Raw genomic sequence first — 21672 nt, 5'->3', positions numbered from 1 at the left:
GGAAGACAGGGTACATTTAGCAGTTTGCTGGCTCCATAAAAGCCTCCGTGTTCTTCTCTTTCATGATCATTTCCAAATGGTGACACACAATACCATGTATAGTAGTGAATACCAAAGGGAGAGGGGGTGTCCCTCTTTCTGAGATGATGATGATAACCAGTATCACAGTAAACTCTATCTGAATCATGTATTTGTTAAGGAAGGCAGACACCAACATCAAGTGCTTGCTTTCCAGTTTCTGCCATTATTCCGTGGCTTCAAGTTGGGGCAGGGGACAGGACAGCCAAGGTGCTTCAGTTTGTCCCTGACTCTGTGCAGCCCATTGTGCCCTCCCCCTCTTTTCAATGCCTGTATTGGGACATTCTATTAACTGTAATCCAGCCACAGGCAAACTTGGCCCTCCAGATGTTTCGGAGCTACAACTCCCATCATCCATACCTAACAGGACCAGTGGTCAGGGGTGATGGGAATTGTAGTCTCAAAACATCTGGAGGGCCGAGTTTGCCTATGCCTGCTGTAACCTATCATTTGTGTGAAGAGGGGCTCTCAAGCAACACTTTATAAGGAAACAAAAGTGCAAGGTGCTGGTTTGTTCAGGAAGAATTAGCTGATCAAAAGACTACAGAGCTGTGTGATGTGCTTCTGTTTTTGCTTGAATACAATTTTGGTACCTTCAAAATACTTTTGCTGATTTTTTTTCCTTTTTTGCTTCATAGGAATTAAGCATGTGCAATATGATGAGAAAAGACTGAAAAAAGAAAACCTCAGCTGCAGAAATCTACTAGAAGAATATGAATATGTTTCCTCTGGAACCATGTTTTAAATAAGTCAATCTGGATCACCTTCATAAATGCATGTGCATACCGCAGCAGAGATGCATAAAAATGGAACTTTTAGTTTTCCACAAAAACTTAATGAGAGAATCAATCAAGGACTACTGCACCTGTTCTGCATCACATTTTGTAGGCAACAGTAGACTTGCTTATTAATCTGAATCTCAGTTCACCAATAACAAGTTAGTCCTTAAAGTGAATAAAAAGGGAGCCTTTGTGGATACTTGTATTGAACATGACTCATGGAGAAGAGCTTGTCTCTGAGATGCACCAGGATTCCGTTGTTCTAACTTACCTAGAGGGATTACTAATGCATCAAGCAGCAGGAGGTTCGGGTTCTGCGGTTGACAAAAAGCCTGTTGGGCCTGGTGCAGAAGATCAGAACTTCAGGGTTTCTGGAAATACATCTCCCAGCTGTCAGAGAGATGGTTCAGTTGCTAACACACATACATATCAAGGTTCTGGCATGCTGCATCACAAAAAGGCAAGGCTATTGCAGTCTTCTGAAGACTGGAATGCAGCAAAGAGAAGACGCTTGTCTGATTCTATTGTGGATTTAAATGGGGAAAAAGAAGCTTTGTTAGCTGGCATGGTTGAAAATGTGCCTAAAGGCAAACAGGATAGCACATTACTGGCCTCTTTGCTTCAGTCATTCAGCTCTAGGCTGCAGAGTGTTGCTTTGTCACAACAGATTAGGCAGAGCCTCAAGGAGCAAGGGTATTCCCTTAGCCACGATTCTCTGCAAGTTGAGAAAGACTTAAGGTGCTATGGTGTTGCATCCAGTCACTTGAAGACTCTCCTGAAGAAGAGCAAAGCAAAAGATGAAAAGCTGGAGACTGGTCTGCCTGAGCTAACAGCTAATCTGGTTAAAGATCGGTTTATAGAATCTTCGCATACAGGACAAAGTGGTTCCAAGGTGATGAGTGAGTCGTTGTCTTGTGCTGCAAGATTACAAGCTGTTGCAAGCATGGTGGAAAAAAGGTCTAGTCCTGCTACGTCTCCTAAACCCAGTGTGGCTTGTAGTCAGCTAGCCTTGCTTCTTTCAAGTGAAGCGCACTTGCAGCAGTACTCCAGAGAACATGCTCTGAAAGCACAAAATGCAAGTCAAATTGCAAGTGAGAGACTTGCTGCTATGGCAAGATTAAAAGAAAGTGTTCCGAAAGATGTTGGCCATTTCAAACTGTCAAAAGGAATTGAAAGCCATCCTAATGGTCAGGTAAGATCTTCAACCAAATCAATAACCAACAAAAGCAATATGACACATTTTCAGAGTCCTATGGGGGTAATTCATTCATCTCCTAAAAGCATAGGCTACAAAACAACGATGGAAAAAAATCATATGAAACCACCTACCAACAGTAGTTTACTTTTACATCTCCTTAAAAATCACAGTGCTACTAAGCAGACTAAAGGATATGAACAGAATGAAAGGTCCAGTATTTTTGAGGAGAGTAGTACACCAACTACGGTTGATGAGTATTCTGACAACAATCCAAGTTTTACAGAAGATGACAGCAGTGATGATGAAAGTTCTCATTCTAATTGTCTTCCTATAGACTTATCTTTCAAACAGAAAACAAATAAACCAGATTCTGCGCAGCCAGCTTCTCTAGACAATTTAACCCAATCCATACTTCACAACTGGGATTCAAAAGTTCCTTGTCTAGAAAATGTAGAAGAGAAAAGTCCCTCTAAAAATGCAAAACTCAATCCACATCAGAAAGTAACTTTGCTTCAGTTATTACTTGGCCATAAAAATGAAGACAATGTTGAGAAAATCACAGAAACTGAGAGTGCATTAGTTTCAGCTGATGTGACAAAATTTAATTTAGCAATGGGTAACAGAACTCCTATGACAGATTGCTCTAGTACAAATCAAATTACTCCAATAAACACTCCTCCTCTGCTAAATTCTACACAAGCGGATTCCCCCATCAACCTTTCACACCATTCTCCTTTATTGGTCAAACATAATTCACCACCATACACTTGCATCATACAGCCTGAAAGACTAATTAATCCAGCTTCTAAACACTTGATAGATCTTACAGTACACAAAGAAATTCAAGGAACTAAACAGAGCAGAAATGAAACTGTACAAACAAATCCATCTTTTAGTGCAAGTAAACTTTTGCAAAACTTAGCTCAATGTGGGATGCAGTCTTCCATGTCAATAGATGAGCAAAGGCAGACAGGCAAACAAATGATGACTCTAAACCCAGAGAAACCAGTTGGATTGATAGATGGATTAAATAGCTCCCTGATTACTAATGCATCAGGTGCACTTGAAGAAAACAAAATTGTCAGTAGTCAGCCTCTACCAGCTGAACAAAGATTTCCCAGTTCAGAAATCCAGAATCTACTTGAAAGACGCACTGTCCTCCAACTGCTTCTGGGAACCTCCAACAAAGGTATGACTGAAACAAAGGAGAGGATGCATTCAAAAGAAGAGAGTTTACAAGACCCGACAGAAAAGGCTTTGAATGAACAAATATTGACTGTAAAAATAAAAGCTGAACCTTCTGAGGAATCAAATGCCCTTCAGAATCCGAATGCACAGCAAGTAAGGGAAAGTGTTAGCAAGAAATATCATGGAATAGCTCATTCATTAGAGAGACATTCAGCTACTTCTCCAGCATCAGAGGAATTTAAACCCAACCCTCTCTCACCTCAAGGCTTTTCTTTTTCAAAGAATGGCCTACTAAGTCGATTGCTGAGGCAGAGTCAAGATAGCTATTCTGCAGATGAACTGGACAGGAGCCACAGAAATGCGGAACAGACTTTTGTGGAATCAAAAAGCCCCAGCACAGTCCCAAAGAAGAGGAAGCTGCATCCTGAACCTTCAGAAGGTCATTTGAAATTGCTAAAAGGTAAGAAAGGTAACATATCTGATGCTGCAAACAATCATAAGTCTTCTGCAGATGCCTTGTATGGTCCTGGACTCAACCAGAAAGAATTGAAATTTAGCAGAACTGATGTTGAATTAAAATACCCTTCAGGTCACGGTTCAAATAATGAAAGTGAAAATAGGACTTGGTCTAGAGAAAGCAAAGGATTTAACGTGTTGAAACAACTGCTTCTGTCAGAAAATTGTGAAAAAGACGTGCCTCAGCATAGGAATAATTCAGCAGTAACTGATGGCAAAAAGAAAGGAACAAAAAATAACCTCACAAATAACAGCAAAACTGAATTCAGTGTCCCTTCAGTACATACGCTAATGGGAAATCCTGGACAGCAAACCAATTGTTTGGATCACCGAACATTTCAGTATTCAGTTGCAATGAGGAGTCCTGCCAGTTCTCCCTTCACTGAACATTTGGGAGGCATAGTTTCATCAAAACCTGAATGTGACCAGTTTAGTGTTTGCCATGTACCTAGAGAAAGGGGGCCTATAAAATGGGTCATCACAGATACGGACAAAAATGAACATGAGCGAGATTCCCCAAGACTGACCAAAACTAATCCTATATTATATTACATGTTACAGAAAGGTGGGAATTCCATTAATATTCAGGAAGCACATGGCAAAGATGTTTGGAGTGATACGTCATTTACAGAACATTCATCTGTTGTCACATTTAAGAAAGAGTTATCGCCTGTTGCAGAATGTAAAATGCCATTTCATAATGTAAGAAATACTTACAGTAGTCATTCAAGTAATAAAGTGTCCCTTCAACACAATGTGAATGGAAATGTATACGGACTCTTAGACAAAGTATTAACAATTAAAAAAGAACCAGAGTAAATTATAATCATATTAGAAGTGTTTACAGTCAGGTTTAAATCTTTGCTTTTTTTTTTAAAAAAAAAGTGTTGTATAAATCTAGCATGATTTGAGAAAAGCATGGTATAACTGAAACATGGTTTTGTTTGATGAATTTTTTCTGCTGATATTTAAAATACATGTAGCAATTTTTTATTTTTATTTTTGCTTTACAGGAAATTTGTCACCAGGCACCTATCATCACAAGATGTTAGTTACATCAAAATTAATAAGAAAACTGACTGCTGGTGTTTGTGCAAAGGTTTAAAACCATGGGGTTCAGCTTCCTGATATGTTTCCAAATCATACAAATGATGGCAGATGATCTTCCTGTGGACCTTGGATGTCATGTATATGATTTATTCTTATTTTTAAAATTTATTATTACTTTTTATTATTATTTCTTGAATTTGGTCAGTCGCTTTATCTTGCCTAGGGCAACCCAAAGCAACTTACAAACAAAAATCACCACATAAATTAAAAGACATCCCAATTCTAAAAGGCCACAGATAGCTAAAGGCCTGGTTATATATAAAAGTTTTTGCCTGGCGCCTCAGGATTTATTCCCTTCCCTTCACCAGCAGGTCCCAGTTAAAAACATGGCAGGAAGCTGAACCACATGGGTGGAATTATTTACAAATATCTGAGCCAGTGTAGGGGGAAAATACAGAGGTAGCAGCAATTCTTCTGGGTTATGTATTATAAAAAGGTACTTATTTGGAACTACTAGTATTACACATGCAATGCATAAAGCTGACACTGCTGGCAGAGTGTTTTGCAGCATTTCATCCTGTCGCATGATATATTTTCCTTTTTGAAACTCTTAAGCACTGGGGCAGTATAACTTTGTGTTTTCATACATGTATGAAATGTGAAGAACCCCTTTTTTGTAAATGGAACACCAAGACCAAGGCATTAGTCTACTCTAGCATATTAGTAATCATCCTCAGTGTTAACTGGAGAAATGTATAGAAATGAAACCTTTGGGTGCTTCCTAATGGCTTTTGATTGCATTTTAATATCTGGGAGAACCACAAGAAATATCTTATGTATTTTCTCTAGTTGCATTTGGAGAATGCCTTCCCTGGACACTCAGCTGAAATAAATATAAAACCTGGGCTATGAGTTTATAAAGCTAGATTTGCAAAATCCTGGTAGCAAAATATGTCCCTCACCCACTTTCAGTTTCTCCCCATTTATGCTTGGTGAAGGAACACATTAGTGAACTTTGGATTTTCCAGAATCAATGTTGCATTTTGTTTAAGAGAGAAAAAAGAATAGGTAACGCATCATGTTGGTATCTTTTCCCATCAGCTCAGTCTTGCTTTACAGTATGAGCACTACTGAAGTATTGAAAATGCTGACAAGTTTAGAAGGCTTTTTGGTAAGAAGGTGGCATATGTATTGATATTAGTGGTCAGTGAAAAGATCGTTTGTGGTAAATTAATTAATATTTAATAAACCAGAATTAAGGGAAATGAAGTATTGTAAATTGAAAGAACGGAATGGCAGTTTTTAAAAGTTCTGTTTATCGCTCTCCAACTTCTTAGACAAAATTTACCTAAGTAGGATATTTTGAGTTTGTACTGAATTTTAGTTTCAGTAAAACCTGTGTCTACTGCAGTGCTTTTAAACATGTAGCAGTCTAACTCAGAAGATCAGTTAAGCTGTGATCCTATACACTAGGGTTGTACAACAGGATTCCCCCACCCATGAGCCATGTTGATGAGTGGGTATGGCTGCAAAGCCTAATTTGGCTAATGGGCCCAAGTCCCTGCCCCCCCAAAACCCTTATACACCCATGGGAATAAGTCCCCTTGATTTCTGTGGTACCTACTTCTAAGTGGCATGTATAGAATTGCACTGTTTGTTAAGTTGGGTTTTGATTACTTCACTTTTCTGTATAATTTACTATATGTTTTTTTTTTAAATTACACTCTTCTGAGCTAAAAAGTTTATTGCAGCACAGTTCAAATGTGTTGAAGTCTTTCATTGATTTTGAGGGGATTTTTTTTTATCAATGTCCTAGAAAAAAAAATCAGACAAGTTCAGTGCATCTCAACTCAATGAGTGATTTTAATTATGGTGAAAGCATATATATTACTGCTGACTGGATAAAGCTTTTACATACAAGAAGATAAATATTTTCAACCAGATCTTGTTTTACCTTCCACCATAAGCTCGGCATCAGTTGTAAAGCTATATAATTCAAACTACTTTATTTTATCGCTGAACACCTTTTCTCTTTGCCCTGGTAGAGAAATGCATTAGAAATATTTGTTCCAGCTGTTAGTCTACAGAGTATCACAGCTTTATTATTATTATTTACATTATATAATTAATACTAATATTTTAAAAAGTGTGTGTGTGTGTGTGTGTGTGTGTGTGAGAGAGAGAGAGAGAGAGAGAGAGAGAGAGAGATTGTGAATGACAGACCAAGTAGATTCATAGCCCTGGAGGAAATACAAATGTATAGGAAAATTCCAGTGCAAATTGACATGAAAAAATTGGCTAAAGCTCTGTTGTATCCCACCATTTAGTCATTCTGTTCCTGTTGCCAATGGCGCCTTCAGGTGTACTTTAATTTCATAACAAACAACTGTTAGCTTATATCAGGGACTGACAACCTGTGGCCCTCCAGGAGTTATTGGACTACAGATCCTGTCGCCCCTGACTATTCGCCATGCTTTTGGGACAACATCTGGTGGGCCATAAGTTGCCTTTGTCTTATACTATCTTGGTATAATCATAGAGACTGCATTTCTATATTCTAAATTAGGAAGATACTCTAGTGGATGGTGGGCTTTTCATCACAGATGCTAGAGATGACAATTCTGATAGTTAACAGTTTACATATTCCTCTTGGGAGTTATTTGCACAAATATTTTAAGAGCTCAGCTTACCTGTATTTATAGACAAATACACATTGCAGATTAATTTTCCCCATAGTGAACCTTATAATGACAGCAGTTCAGTTGGTACATTTCATCTCAGTAATGTATTTCATTGACACCACAAATCTCAATAACGGGGTAGAACACATTATTTCAAAAAGATTTTAGATATGTAATTACCTGCCTTAACCAGTAAAATGTAATTTAGGAAACAAGGTGGGGCAAGACCATGCTTTGCTTGTAACCATGTTACATAGTTCTGAATACAAAGCACACACCTGCCAGGTATACATCAGTGTAATATCTGACACAGGATCAATTTATACACTATGATGCATAGCTATGTGCTTAAACCTGAGACTTTGATCTGCCCCAATTGTGTGTAAAATAGGGGACTGATGGCAACATGCAGGTACAGCTACACTTAGCCCCCTGCTGTTCTCCAAAGGCTTCTTTCAGCAGGACTTTAATCCATCAGTCTACCTGGAAGAGGAAGAAGAGGAAAAACTAAAGGGAGGGGGGGAGTTCTGGGTTTCTCAACCACTAACCCCTTTTCGTTCAAAGTGGAGGCCCAGCCCCCATTTTACATGAGTGGAGGCAGATTTAAATTCATGGACCTGCAACTTTGTAGTTGCAACTAGAGACCTGTATTGGTACAGTTGAAAGGATGAATGAAATTAAGAGTTTCATCATAAGGACAGAAGAAAAAATAATTCGCTGTCTTCCCACATAGTATGAAAGAGGAAAAATATGGACCTGTGTCGGAACATTTCTCTCATTTCATTCTGTAAAGGCAAACACAAATTAGAACTTCAGAAAAACATGGGCACTATATTTTACTAGAGAAAATGACTTAAAGCAGCAATCCTTTCCTCACTTAGAAGTAAACCCAATTGAGCACAGTGGGTCTTGCATCTAAATAGACATGGGTAGGATTGGGTGGCACATTTGGAATCCTATGCCTGCTTACCTGAAAGGAAATCTGATGGAATTCAGTAAAACCTCTGAGCATGTTTAGGATTACCTTGAAAACCCATTTCTGTAAGAGCAGTTCATCTCTGAAGATAGAACACAACAGTTTGAAAGGGAAATCAGCCATGTATTTACTTCTTAAGCTATATATTTTTAAAAAATAGATTATAAAGTGCTTAATTTACATTTTTTTGAAATAAATGATTTAAGTTTCCCCCAGCAAAACATCAGTGAAATGTGATAGAGCAGTCATTAATGACAACAAAATGTTGCCAGTTTATCTCTGCTGCATTTTAGTTGAGTAAACTGGTAAGTTATATTTTATATATATGTATATGTATACATATGTAAATATATAGACTTGTTACACATACATGTTGAAATTGATTTTTAAAAAAGTGATGTAAATAGTGGTTTCTTTAATGAAAAAATACATATTTTGTATTCTATCTAATGCAAAGGAAAAAAACATTTTAATCTTTTTGTTATGTATATTCCATATATTAAATGTAAATATGATCACATAGGTTTAAAAATTTTTGCATGTATGTATACATTTGCAAGTCTGGAAGAATGTATAGAAAATGTTTTATTTAATATTGTAATTACCTGCTGCATGAAAAATGCATGGGAGACCCTATGCATCTCTGCAATGGCAAATATGTCTTAAGTCAAACCAGATGTTTGTCAAACACAATTGTATTCTGTTTCTGGACATGACTTCTGCTGTGGTATTTTAGCTTTGTGAAAGAATGTGCTTCAAATGAAAGGGTCTGGGGGGAAAGTCAATCTTTTTTTCCTTTTCATTTTTTAAAACGTAAAGAGCACCTCCCCACCCCCAAAAGCAAACATTAACGTTTTGTTATTCCATTTCAAACCACTGCAATTCTATTCTGGTATTGCTAGATATGTGCAATACTGGTTTCATTACCACACACAAGAATTCTGGGGTTTATGCAATCTTTTCATTGTGGAATTTCACTAATTTAACTGTTCTCATTTTTATTAGGAAATGATTTATTCATGTGATGTCACAAAACTGTACATACTGCAGTGTGAGGTTTTTTTTAATTCTTTCAGTGTTTACTTCCTACAGAAAATTTGAATAAATGACAAAAATGCATTGACTTTGAAGGTCTAATCTATTTATTGTCCAGCCAGTAAGTAGGCTAACAATGCTTGCTCAAAAGTTCCCCTGATGGTGTGTGTTTGCTTGAAGATCAGCGATTTCTATTCAGTTACAGCTGTGCATATTTGTGGTAGCCACATGCATAAGTCCCAGGTATAGGCTATACATACAATCCATACCGCATCCCATTCCTCCTAGATCAGGAACTCACAAGCAGTCCAACTTATTCCATGTAATCCCATAGAGTCCACCCAGAGTAAGAGCTTGGCCTGTGTTCTTTTAGCCCTATGATTATTCAATCAACCAGCTAATCTACCTTCATCTTACTAGTCTGTGCTTCTGAGTGCAGTTGTATTAGTATGAGCAAGATGAATTGTGCCACCATTTGCAACAAATTCAGCTCCTGCCCTCTAATTCAAGCATGATTCCCCTTCAAAGTACTTGGAGTGGACCTCTTATCATCTGCTGCTGCTTCATAGCCACCAAAAGTAGATGTCAGAGGTGTCATTTGTTCTTCAGGTGACCATTGCTATGCATACGGTCAAGTCTTTGTGATCATTATATGGGGCTAGAAGATGATGCTTTCCTTCTGTTTTGCAGCGTTCTACTTTTGCAGTTATTCTGCAAAACCACCAAATTAAAAAGAGAGAGAGAGAAATAAAATGGTTTGACTGAGCTAGATTCTAGGCACCCCAATTTTGAGAAGCAGAGCTGTACAAAGCAGTTTCTGGGCTCAGGAGGCTTTATCCGAATGAAAATAAAACTGAGTAAAGTTGTGTGTCTCTGAATGCAGAGACACACAGTGTATCCATTTACAGTGCAGTTCTTTCTTTAAGGTATGCACCACCATTGATATTCAGTAGATTACCAGAGTGGGGTCAAGATGCATCGCTCAAGTTCAGCTATTCGCTTGTACAACAGGTCTCAGAAAAAATTGTACCAGCATATAAAGATACAGTTTGCCACAAATTTTGCATACAGACAACTCCCCATTAACGCAGGGTTTATGTTCTTAGGCACTGTGCATTTAAGCGAAATGTGTATATTGGGAACACCATTGAAACCGCTTTCTCTGCATAGGCCTCACAGGTTGGTGCAAGGCCTCCTGGGATTGAACTTGCAAAGGCTTGTGGGATTGCTAGGTCCTGTCATCACACCATTTTTGCCCTTTCTGCACTCTAGTCACTTCTGGCTTTTGCACATACTGAACACACACAAAATGGTCATTGCCTATACTTAAAAAAACCAGTGATTTTAATTCAGTCAGATTTGGAAATCAATGAGGTTTAATCATGGTTTATTCTAGACTGAATTGTGGCTAATCTATATACTGATACGAAACGCTCAAGAGTGTTTCTTCCCACCTAAATATTTTAATAACAACCAGGTTTCTGAAATTAAAAGTTAAAGAAAAATAAATTCAAGCAAAATAAAAACAGATACATTGTCACAAGTTGTGACAACTCTCATATTGATCCTTACATAGCCAAAACAGCATGACCCACACAATAGAATGAGGCATCAGCAGACTCGGGGAAACCTTGAGGTCTGCACAAGAACCAAAAGAAGAAGAAAGGAATCGAGGAAAAAACCCTTTTTGGCTGGGAAAAAAACCCAAAACAGTCAGATGAGAACAGAGTATGCTCAGTGGCCTTGAAATACTGGCTCACTGTTGGAAGTGGGCAAGAATGGAAAACTGGAAGAGGGTGAATGGAATGCAGAATTCTGGGGAAACACTCCTGCTGAAGCCCTGAATAGGAGCACTGCACATCATATTACTGAAATCTTGAATTGGAACCCGTTTCTGTCTGCAAGTGAGCAATTTTCTTCCCCTTCCCCTCCTAAGCAGACACCTCTCTGGAGCACATAGTTCCAGGTGCAATATGAGCGTGCACAGCCTTTAGTTTTAAGTGACCATGTGGTTCATTTATATGATGATCTGTTTATATGATGATCCAGCATGCACACTCTGTTCTTGGCACATCACATTGGTTGGGTAGCTATGTAAAATACTGAACAGGAGAAGAAATGTGTGGCTAGGGAAGCAGATATACATGAATATTACTTCACAGGCCACTCAAGACAGCATTTCTGAAATGATGCAACAACAATATTTTTAAATAAGTATCTACAAAGTTCCTCCTAGTTTATCTCCTATGGGATATGATTTAAACACCAACGGAGGAAAACATAGCTGCCTTGATTCGCCTTGACAATCAATAAGGAGCTTAGGGAATTTCACACAGATTTGGAAATGCACCTTGGAAGAAGCGCATAAATGAACTTGTACCCCTGTCATATTAAAGGAGTTTATTGCTCTTCAGGGAAGTCTTAATACTCTGTTAATTGAGAAGGCGGAAGATCATTTGCACTTGACTGCACAGTATTACTACGAATATTATAATAAATGGAGTAAACTTTAGCTCTCATGCTAGCTAGAGTAACATTTCACAAGGAAAGCTTAATAAAATAGCCAAAGGCAGTGTTTGTTTTTGATTAGCTGATACCGACTTCAGTGTTTTGAACGGTAAAGACTTCTGTTACAATTCATTGGTATATATAGTAACAGAACTGAGAGTAGATTTGGTTTAACCACTGAAGTGAAAGGCACCCAGCCACAACTATTCCCCTCCCAGCCCCCAAAAAACAGAAATCTTGCGTTGTGGAGTGAGGTGATATTGTCTCAAATGTAAAGTGTAACCATTTCTGTAAGCATGCTGGTATCTTAGCTGGAGATAATTGGTCTAGTTTCATTCAAATTTGCACCCCAGGGATTAAAGCAGAAAGACCATAGACTAAAGATTATAACTGAAATGAATTAAATAGTTTATTGATAAATAATATAGAAACAGTAGATAATAAAAATTAGTGGCCCAAATGACTCCAGAAGTACAGAAAAGAAATTCAATCCAAGCACTCCAATGCAAGCCAAACACTAAGAGTAAACTATAAAGGAATCAAGGGTTGATATGCATAAAGAATGAGAACTATAATAAAGCAATGTGGTGGTGATTTATTTCATTCCTATACCACTTCATATTTTTAAGAAAAATATCTCAAAGGGCTTTACAACACATTTAAATATCCAATGAAACAATCCAGAATAAAGCATTACTGGAGAAAGTTAACTATAAAGTATGCATTCAAAGCAGCATAATTAACAGGAAACTAAACTATTATCTTAAAGATTTCAAAATAAAACATTACAAAGGAGGTCTACTACAGAATCCACATCTAACACAGCCAAGTTAACAGCAAAAATTATCTTAAATGTTTCAAAAGAAAACATTACTCAATGATGTCAGATATAAAATGTAAAACAGCATAATTAAGAAGAGAATAACATATCATCATAAGCACAGAACATACCTGCTGCTGTTGCTGCCCAACCTGCCAATGGAGCTTCATGGTGGGCAGTGGCTGTGGAAGTTTAGGCTTGATGACCTGGGTCTGCACTAAGAGACAACCAAGATGGTCTCTGGCCTCTTCAACAGGTGCAGGTTTTGTAGCTGGAGTCAGTCAGAGCCCTGCCACCCCAAGCCAGGTGGGAAAAGGCCTGCAAGGCAGGGGGCAAGTCCCTCAGGACTCACAGCTAAGATGGTCAGTTGACTGACTGCCTGGTTGGTTGGTTGATTGCCATGTCTTACATTACCTCCTGCTGATATTTCCTCTAGCCCATCTAGCTTAAAAGCATCCTTAGTGTTTTAGCATTAAGTCTGAAAGAGAGAAAAACATGCCTACCAATCCAATATAGCAGATCAACAAGTTCAGAAATCTCTGCTTCTGGCAAAGCAGGAATAGAAAAACCAAAGAAAGATGAAGGGATGAGAAAAGGGAAGGAAATAACAATAGCCTAGCACATGGGTCACCAACGTGGTGCCTGGAGACACAAAAGGTTTTCCCTGGGGCCTGCAGGGAAAATTAGGCTGAAAAGAAGGCCTAATTGGCATCACAAGGGTGATTTCAGGGTGCTACAGCTGTGGAGGGGATGAGTTAAGTCTCCCCTCCTCCCTGTAAACTCCCCCCATTAAAAACCCCTCCCTCCACATTTAGATCTCTAAATCTGCAATCATCACCAGATCCTGAAGCCGCGAGTCCTTCACTAGTAATTAAGCTTGCCTAATCTCAGAAGAAACTGAGTTCCATAGTTGTGGGACTACTACGGAAAACGCCCTGCCACAACTGCCTGCCTGCTATGCAGGCTACAAGATACTGTGAGTCTAATTCTATGTACATTCTGCAGTGAATAGTGACTCCCAGCATGGGATTTGTTCCTGTTTCCTTGGAAGAAGTAATGAAGCCCTGTGAATAGAACATCCACATCTAAATGAATGAAGCACACATTAAGCAACTGAATAGCTCCAAAATAACAAAGTTCTGATGAATGTGAAAGTGCTTTGGATCATTCATGATCTAGTTGATTCCTGCTTTGCAGCAGGTTGGTCTAAATGACCCTTGAGGTCCCCTCGAACCCTACAATTCTATGATTCTATGTCAGCATCACATCCTGGTTCATATCAAATGAAGTGATTTGGCTTATTATTTTTCTAGATTAGTTTCTCCATGTGCAGTTCTCCAGGGAAATATATTTATAAATTTTGCTTTCAGTCTTCATTAATACTGTTTTTCGTATAATTAGATGTGTATGCTTAAAATATCTACTGACCTTGTCATTTTCGTTTATCCAGTTCCCAGTAGAATAGACCAGAGCCTTGAAATGTTGATTTATTTGGAGGAAGTGAAGCTAAAGTCTCAAAAAAGCTCTACTGTAATCCCTGTACCAGGGATTCCAAAACAATCACATATGGTCCGGCAGTCATCCGTAAACATATTAAACATAACTGGATACTTTTTCTTGAAAAGTGTCACCTAAATATAGGTAGAGCTTGCATGCCCTTGGAAGCAGGATTTTGTGGACATACCTCTACTGAGATTGGAAATTGTGCAGACAATTGTGAAACCCCATTGATTGGTTACAAGGAAGTCACATTTAATTATTTATAAAGTACAATATGGTTGAAGAGTAATAAAAATGGTTTTTGCATGCTATTATATAACTATGCAGAGTAAGAATGGTTAACAAGACATCGTACTAGCAAATCCACCCACATATTATTTAGCTACTGTTGCAGTTAAACAGTATTAAACAGCCTTAAACAGTGAGGCTTCCACCAAAGAATTCTGAGAGTTGTAGTTTTTTAAGGGTGCTGAGGAGAGCCCTATTCCCTAATATAACAACAACAACATATTTATATGCTACCCATCTGACTGGGTTGCCCCAGGTACTCTGGGCAGCTCCCAACAAAAAATTGTAAAAACACAACACGTCACACACTACAAACTTCCTTTTGTCTATGGAGATGTCTATGGAAGGTCATATAATTATTTATTTCTTTGATATCTGATGAGAAGGTGTTCCACAGAGTGAGTGCAACTGTAGAGAAGGCCCTCTGCCTGGTTCCCTGTAGCTTCATTTCTCTCAGTGAGGGAACCACCAGAATGCCCTCGGAGCTGGATCTTAGTGTCTGGGCTGTACGATGTGGGTGGAAACGCTCCTTCAGGTATACAGGGCCGAAGCCATTTAGGGCTTTAAAGGCTAGCACCAACGGTTTGAATTGTGCTCAGAAATGGGAGCCAATGTAATTCTTTTAGGACCACTGTTATATGGTCCCTTCACTGAGCCACAATTCTCAGAGTGCTTTAACAATCAATACCTCTTCACAGGAAACTGGCAATTGTAGCGCTGTGAGGGTGGTGTCCTAACAACTCTCAGCATCCTTAACATAATGCAGCTCCGAGGATTCTTTGTCCATGACAGCTTGAAGTGGTCTCATAGTGCTTTAAACGTATGGTGTGAATGTGGCCCTAATTTCTGTTCAGCCATGACTATTTTTAACTTTTTCCTGCAAGCACCAGTAGCAGTCAATGATCCGAAGCTTCATTGCCAGAGAACTACACAACTCAATGGAGTCATACTACATATTATGAAGGGGCGAACTTGCCATTGGAGTTCTTTCAGTGGCAAACCTCAGTTTCTTATCATATGTAACCTTTACAATACATTTTTCCTGCGGAAATATCGTGAACCAATTTTAAACAGCATTAGTGGGTTTTATGTTTTAAAAAAGTGAAAGAGCACATTGGCAACATTTTGAAGCTTCTTTTAAAATGGCACATAATAAGACTTTGTCCTAACTGGAAACATTAGGGAAAAAACATATATTATATTATTAATGCCCAACAAAGCCATTAATGTTATATTTCATTTCCCTTTTCCACCCTAGGAATTTGTGCAGTGTAATAAATTCAGGGTTCAGCATTCAATCTAATAAAGGATTTGATGTATCAGCTCTTCTTTAGAATTTGGCTCTAGCTGTATTTTAATTGGAATATATTATCTGCTACCTTAGGCAAGTAATTCCTTACTGTGCTGATAGCATGCTCCACACAAGGATTTGCCTGTGCAAATATAACTGGATGCTGCCAAATTGAATTATGAAAATGGAATAGTTTTGAGAAAAACAAACGGATGCAAAGGAGGAGGGGACCCTGGACCTATCATACATTTCTAACCCATTAATTCCTAACAACAAATCTGTAAGATAGTTTCAATTGAGTGATGCTGTTTTTGCTCATGACCACACAACCCTATGAGATTCATGAGCCAGCATAAATTTAAACCCAGGTATCCCAATCTCATATCATTATGCTAGTTAAAACCAAGATTTTCTCTTGCACTGGACTGCAAATGATGGTGCACTGGAAAGACTAGTAGCCTAGGATAAAAGTTAAACCTTCTGAAGTCCTTCAATTCTTTCAGCTCCTCAGTTCAGAAGTAACAGCAGCCAATACTGGGGATGAGATCCTAGAGAACTTCCATTATTTTAATAACTTCTTGGGATGGTTCCAGTCAATTTTGTATTTTATCATTTGGAAACATCCACTTTGTGAAGCAGCTAGAGCTGTTGAAATGACCATGATGGACAGAACGAGAGACACGTTTTAAAGATTGTGCAGCCCTTCATAATCTCCTTGTAATATGATCACAGCCACCTGCATTACATGGGAAGAAGCCAGAGGGGAGTGGCGGCAGCATCATGAAGCCATGCACTGACAACAAACAAAAATTAACCCTGCACATGTTGGAAAAAGCAATAAATCCTATTCCAAATTCAAAATGGGATCAACACTATACTAAAAGAGCAGGACTGGAAACAGAAAAAAGTCATATTTTGAAAGCAGATTTGGCAAATGGTGCCTTACACCCAATGATCAGCAATATGCTGATGACACACAGTTCTACCTTTCCTTTACATCTGCAGGTAAGGCAGTGGATGTGCTGGACCAATGTCTTGCTTCAGAGTCTGGCTGGATAAGAGTCAATAAACTGAAGCTCAGTGCAGATAAGACTAAGCAACTGTTAGTAGTGGTTCCCGAAACCAGATGGGTGAGAGGAGGCCTGCTCTGAAGGAGGGAGTTTGGAGGTACTTCTGGACCCATTACTGTTGCTTGAGGCTCAGGGGGGCTCAGTGGTGTGGAGTGCCTTCCATCAGCTGCAGCTGGTGTGGCGGCTCAGCTGTGTTCCTATCTAGACAGTGAAAGCCTAACTTCTGTTGTCTATGCTCTGGTAACCTCTAGGTTAAATCATGACAACATGTTCTGTGTGGGGCTGCCTCTGAATACAGCTTGGAAACTTCAGCTAGTGCAGAATTCAGCGGCCATGTTGCTTACCAGGAAGACGGTTTGAGTATATTACACCAATCCTGACCCAACTGCTCTGGCTGCAAACTAGTTTCCGGACCCAATTAAAAGTGCTGTTTTTGACCTATAAAGCTTTAAATGGCTCAAGACCACACACCTCAAGGACCATCCCTCCCCATATGAACTGACCCTGCTGAGTCCCATTTTTGTATACCTCCTCTGTGAGAGGTCTGGAGGGCGGCAACATGAAAATGGGCCTTTTCTGTGGTGGCTCCCTGCTTGTGGAATACTTTCCCCAGGGAGACTCACCTGGTGCCTTCATTACATTTCAAAACCTTAATTGGCTTAATCACCAACTCAGGGGAGATACTGCCGGCCAAGGAACTTTCAGAGTAACAATGCTGTAGGCATAAAATAAGACTTAAAAAAAGAAAGAAAATATATTTACCATAACTCCACCTTTTGTAATAACATATTTTCCATTATCTAAGTTGTTAATTAATAGAATGTTGTATGACTTTTTTGATTGTGTCTATTTGTATAATATACCTATTTTAATGTTTTTTTATATTTTCTTTTCATGACAATATTTCAATGCATACAGGGATTAGGAAAAATAAAGAAACCATTTAATAATGCAAGGTTGAGACTGCAAGGTTAATCAGATTTTTAGTGGAAGTGAATGCAAAATTTGTAATCTAATCATTTCAGTCTCACTGGAAAAATAAGGTACCAAACATATGGCCCTACAGCCTCACTGTATCCATGTTCTTCTTTTGCTGAGCATTGTCTGAATAGGACTGTTGTTCTTCAGACTTCCGCTGATGCACATGAACAAGCAATGGCTGCTTTCAATTGCTCTCTGCTCCCACTCCCTAACCCCAGTAATCTGTTTGTGTATACTTGTGTTCAGTGAAAACTGGAGGAAGTAGGATTGGGTAGTGATGCTGCTAATCTCCAAATGGAAGTTTGCAGCAGTCCGCATTGTGAGAGCTACATAATCACTTATTTATGTATATTGGCTCTTACTTTGTGTACAGTCTATCCTGCTACATCCAGCCAACTGGGCTCTTTAGAAATTCACACATATTTTCCAGGTCTTGTAATATGTGAACTCAGTGGCGGAGCAACATGCTGCAGCCCCTGGAGTGGACAACAGGCGGGGAGTGGCGTGTCGCCCACAGGGGCCTGGCGTGTGTCCCAGGGGTGTGGTGCATCAGCGTGGCACATTGCCCGTGGGGGCATGGCACATGTCCCAGGGTTGCATGTCCCAGGGGCACGGCCACAATGGCACCTTTTCCCCAAATGGCACCCAATGTGGTGCGCTCCCCCGCCCCCTTCATACGCCAGTGTGTGAACTTCATAAATACCCTCTTCCCACCGTACATGCATCTGGACGAGAATCTTAGTTTTCTTAAGAATGCTTCTAAAGAATCAAAAGTAATAAGTCTAGGACATAGGGATGTAGGAAGCTGCTTTTTGATGAATCAGACCATTGATTGGTCCATCTGGCTAAATATTGCCTATAATTACCAGTAGCTGCTCTGCAGTATTTAAGGCAGAAGATTCTCCTAGCTCTACTTGGAGATGCCAAGGATTGAACCTAGAATTTAACACCAGTCCTAAAGGATCTTTATTAGCTCCCAGTGCATTCCAAGCATAATTCAAAGTGTCGGAGCTGACCTTTAAAGCCCTCTAAACAGCCTCGACCCAGTATACTTGAAGGAGTGTCTCCACTCCCATCGCTCAGCCCGGACACTGAGGTCCTCCTCCAAGGGCCTTCTGGTGATTTCTTCACTGTGAGAAGTGAAGATACAGGGAACTAGACAGAGGACCTTCTCAGTAGTGTCACCCTCCCTGTGGAACACCCTCCCTTCAGATGTCAAAGAAGACATCTGAGGGCAGACCTGTTTAGGGAAGTTTTGAACATTTGATGTTTTGTCGTGTTTTTACTATTCTTCTGGAAACCACCCAGTGTGGCTGGAGAAACAACGCCAGATAGACAGGGTATTAGTAATAGTAATTATCATCATCAGTTTGAACAGTGCATAGCTTCACCATTTACTGAAACTGAAGGGTGTGAGAACGAAGCCTGGGCTTCTGCAATTGCCTTTGTTGCATGCCAAGATCCAGAAATTTGGCTTCAAAACACGAGTGGGACTTTCCCATATGGGACCACATTCTCGAAAAAGGTTGTGCACAGGGTAGCCAAGAGTTATGAGTCTGAGTTCTGACATACAAATAGTCAGTCTTTTAATTTTTGTTAAAAATGAGGTACTGGGTCTGATGGGTGCCAGCAGAAAATGGCTGCCATGGGCATCAAAATAAGAGGTACCAGGGCTCCATACCATTGAGTACAATAAAAAACCAAGCCTTGTGAATAACCACTCACCTAGTTATGTGTGGGTTTCAATGCTCATACTTATTTTTCTTTCTAAGCAAGGATGGTCCATATATCTCAGGGGTAACAAACATCATGCCCACCAGATAATGTTGGACTACAACTCCCATCATCCATTGGACATGCAAGGTGGGCTGATAAGAATTGGGTTCCAACAACATCTGGAGGGTACCAAATTGGCTATCCACAATATAATGCAATATTCCATTTCTGAGAGCAGCTTAGCAAGTTGCTTTGAAAGTGTACCAAACTCCCCAGTGCCTATTTATCTTGGTTGGGATGGGGAGCTAACAGACAACCTGGAATGCTTGAGACCAGTAATCTTGAATGAGTATCCACCTCCATTTAGTCTCTGTGGTGCACACAAATAAGTTTCAGGGGCTAAGAAAAAGGAGGCAACCCTATTAATTCACATCAACTTCATGGGATACTACAAACCCAGGTAGTGTGTTTCAGGAGTGAAATATTCTGGAGCTTGGACTATTTGGAGAAGGTAAACAGCGGCCGCAGCCTTTTATGTGCAGTTAGGAATTCAAGAAGACAATATATTGCCACAGGACAATTCAACCCAAACACCGCATTCCCTTTTCAGTCTGTAATAAGGACTGAGTTGTGCAGAAAAATCTAGCCATGATATAAGCTGAGGAAGAGAACGTAGCCTTTCATATAGGACACACCCCATAAGATGCAGCCTTTCTCCATGTCTTTCAAAAAGCAGGGAGTAGGTTTGCCAAATCCTGAAACCACTCCAATTACATTAATAAAAATAGATTTAATATTTGCTGTCGCCAGTCAAAAGCTGCCGTCTGCCTAGTTATTGGTGCTGACGCTGCCTGGAAAGGCAACCTTTCCCCTGCATTTTCCAGGAGCAAAATGTCACATAAAAGGGACCCATCCGCTGCATTATGCATCTAAGAAGAAAAGTAGCCTAGTTTACTACACATTTTAAGCTCCAACCAAGGAGATCTGCCAGGCGAAGCCAGAACACCACGTAACCAACCTGAGCCCTTAATCTTTCCTGATAGCATAAGAAAGCCAGCACGGTCTTTCATAGTGAATGACTCCAGTTGGTATTTAAATTTATGTGAAAAGAAATCAGCCTAAAAATATAACTTAAGTCTGATGTCTTTTTCTAGGTTAGCTCTGCCTTATTTAGTCAGCTTCATTACATGCCCAGTGACATAAAACCAGGTGGCAGTTGACACACTAAACCACTCTAAGCAGGTCACCGTCTACTCCAATGTCAATCATTTGCCCGGGGTCAGGAAATAGAACTAGGCCATGATTTCATTTCCGGAAAAAAATAAGACTTGCCTTTGTTTCTTGTTAGTCTGATTTGCTTTGCACATTATTGGGCCATGTACAATATCAGTTCTAGCTGGAAAATGTGCAAGAAGAATTGTCTGGGGAAGAGAAAAGGAAACCCTTTTCAAAGGCAAGTGGTTTGTAGGTGATCTTGGTTAAAAACATTTCCCTGCCTGTTAGTTGATAAGGCTACTGAGTGGGGCAAGTTGACAGTCATTTAGGACTGTTTATTAATTAGCATTGCCTCTCCCTGCCTCCAGCAAAAATCACTTCAAATTTCACACTGGAGTTCCTGTGATAAAATGAACGGATGTTGAAGGACTATGTAGCCAAATATATATTCTGCCTCAGATTTTCAGTTGTTGTTGTTGTTTTTTAAATGACTTCGTTTGGTAGTCATTAGCACAGGATCTATTTTTATTTTGTTTGTTTAAAATATACATATGCCACCCTTTCACCATGTTCTCAGGGTGGTTTACAGGAAAGGGGAAAAACACATTTGAATACACAATTAGATCAGTAAAACATATGAAAGCAGCATAAAAAACAAAGGTGTTTAAATCAGGAAAGAATTTAAAGGCCTGAGAAAATAAGGAGGCCTTCCCATGGTGCTGAAATGGCATAATTTGTGGAATTCCCTCCTCACAGAGGCATATCTGCTATCTTCACTATAT

The 21672-nt window shown here is 39.4% G+C and overlaps 1 protein-coding gene across 2 annotated transcripts in view; it reads left to right on the top strand.

Annotated features, from left to right (window-relative positions):
• Window positions 1-9589, top strand: part of NRIP1 (nuclear receptor interacting protein 1) — an 80612-nt gene extending 71023 nt beyond the window's left edge. The window contains exons 3-4 of one of the 2 annotated variants that reach the window (XR_013837700.1): window positions 717-6955; window positions 7003-9589. Coding sequence is in view for 1 of the 2 variants with exons in the window: in XM_079972015.1 (XP_079828141.1) it covers window positions 1069-4578 (3510 nt within the window). In the remaining variant the exon portion in view is untranslated. Of the gene's footprint in view, window positions 1-716 lie in introns of both variants that reach the window. The other variant, XM_079972015.1, reaches the window with a different exon arrangement.
• The last annotated feature ends 12083 nt before the right edge of the window (window positions 9590-21672 follow it).

This window comes from Podarcis cretensis (assembly GCF_951804945.1).
Source record: "Podarcis cretensis genome assembly, chromosome: 4".
NCBI classification, from domain to species: Eukaryota; Metazoa; Chordata; class Lepidosauria; order Squamata; family Lacertidae; genus Podarcis; species Podarcis cretensis.
Note: the sequence above shows the minus strand (reverse complement) of the source record. Positions and strands in the feature narration are given on the sequence as shown.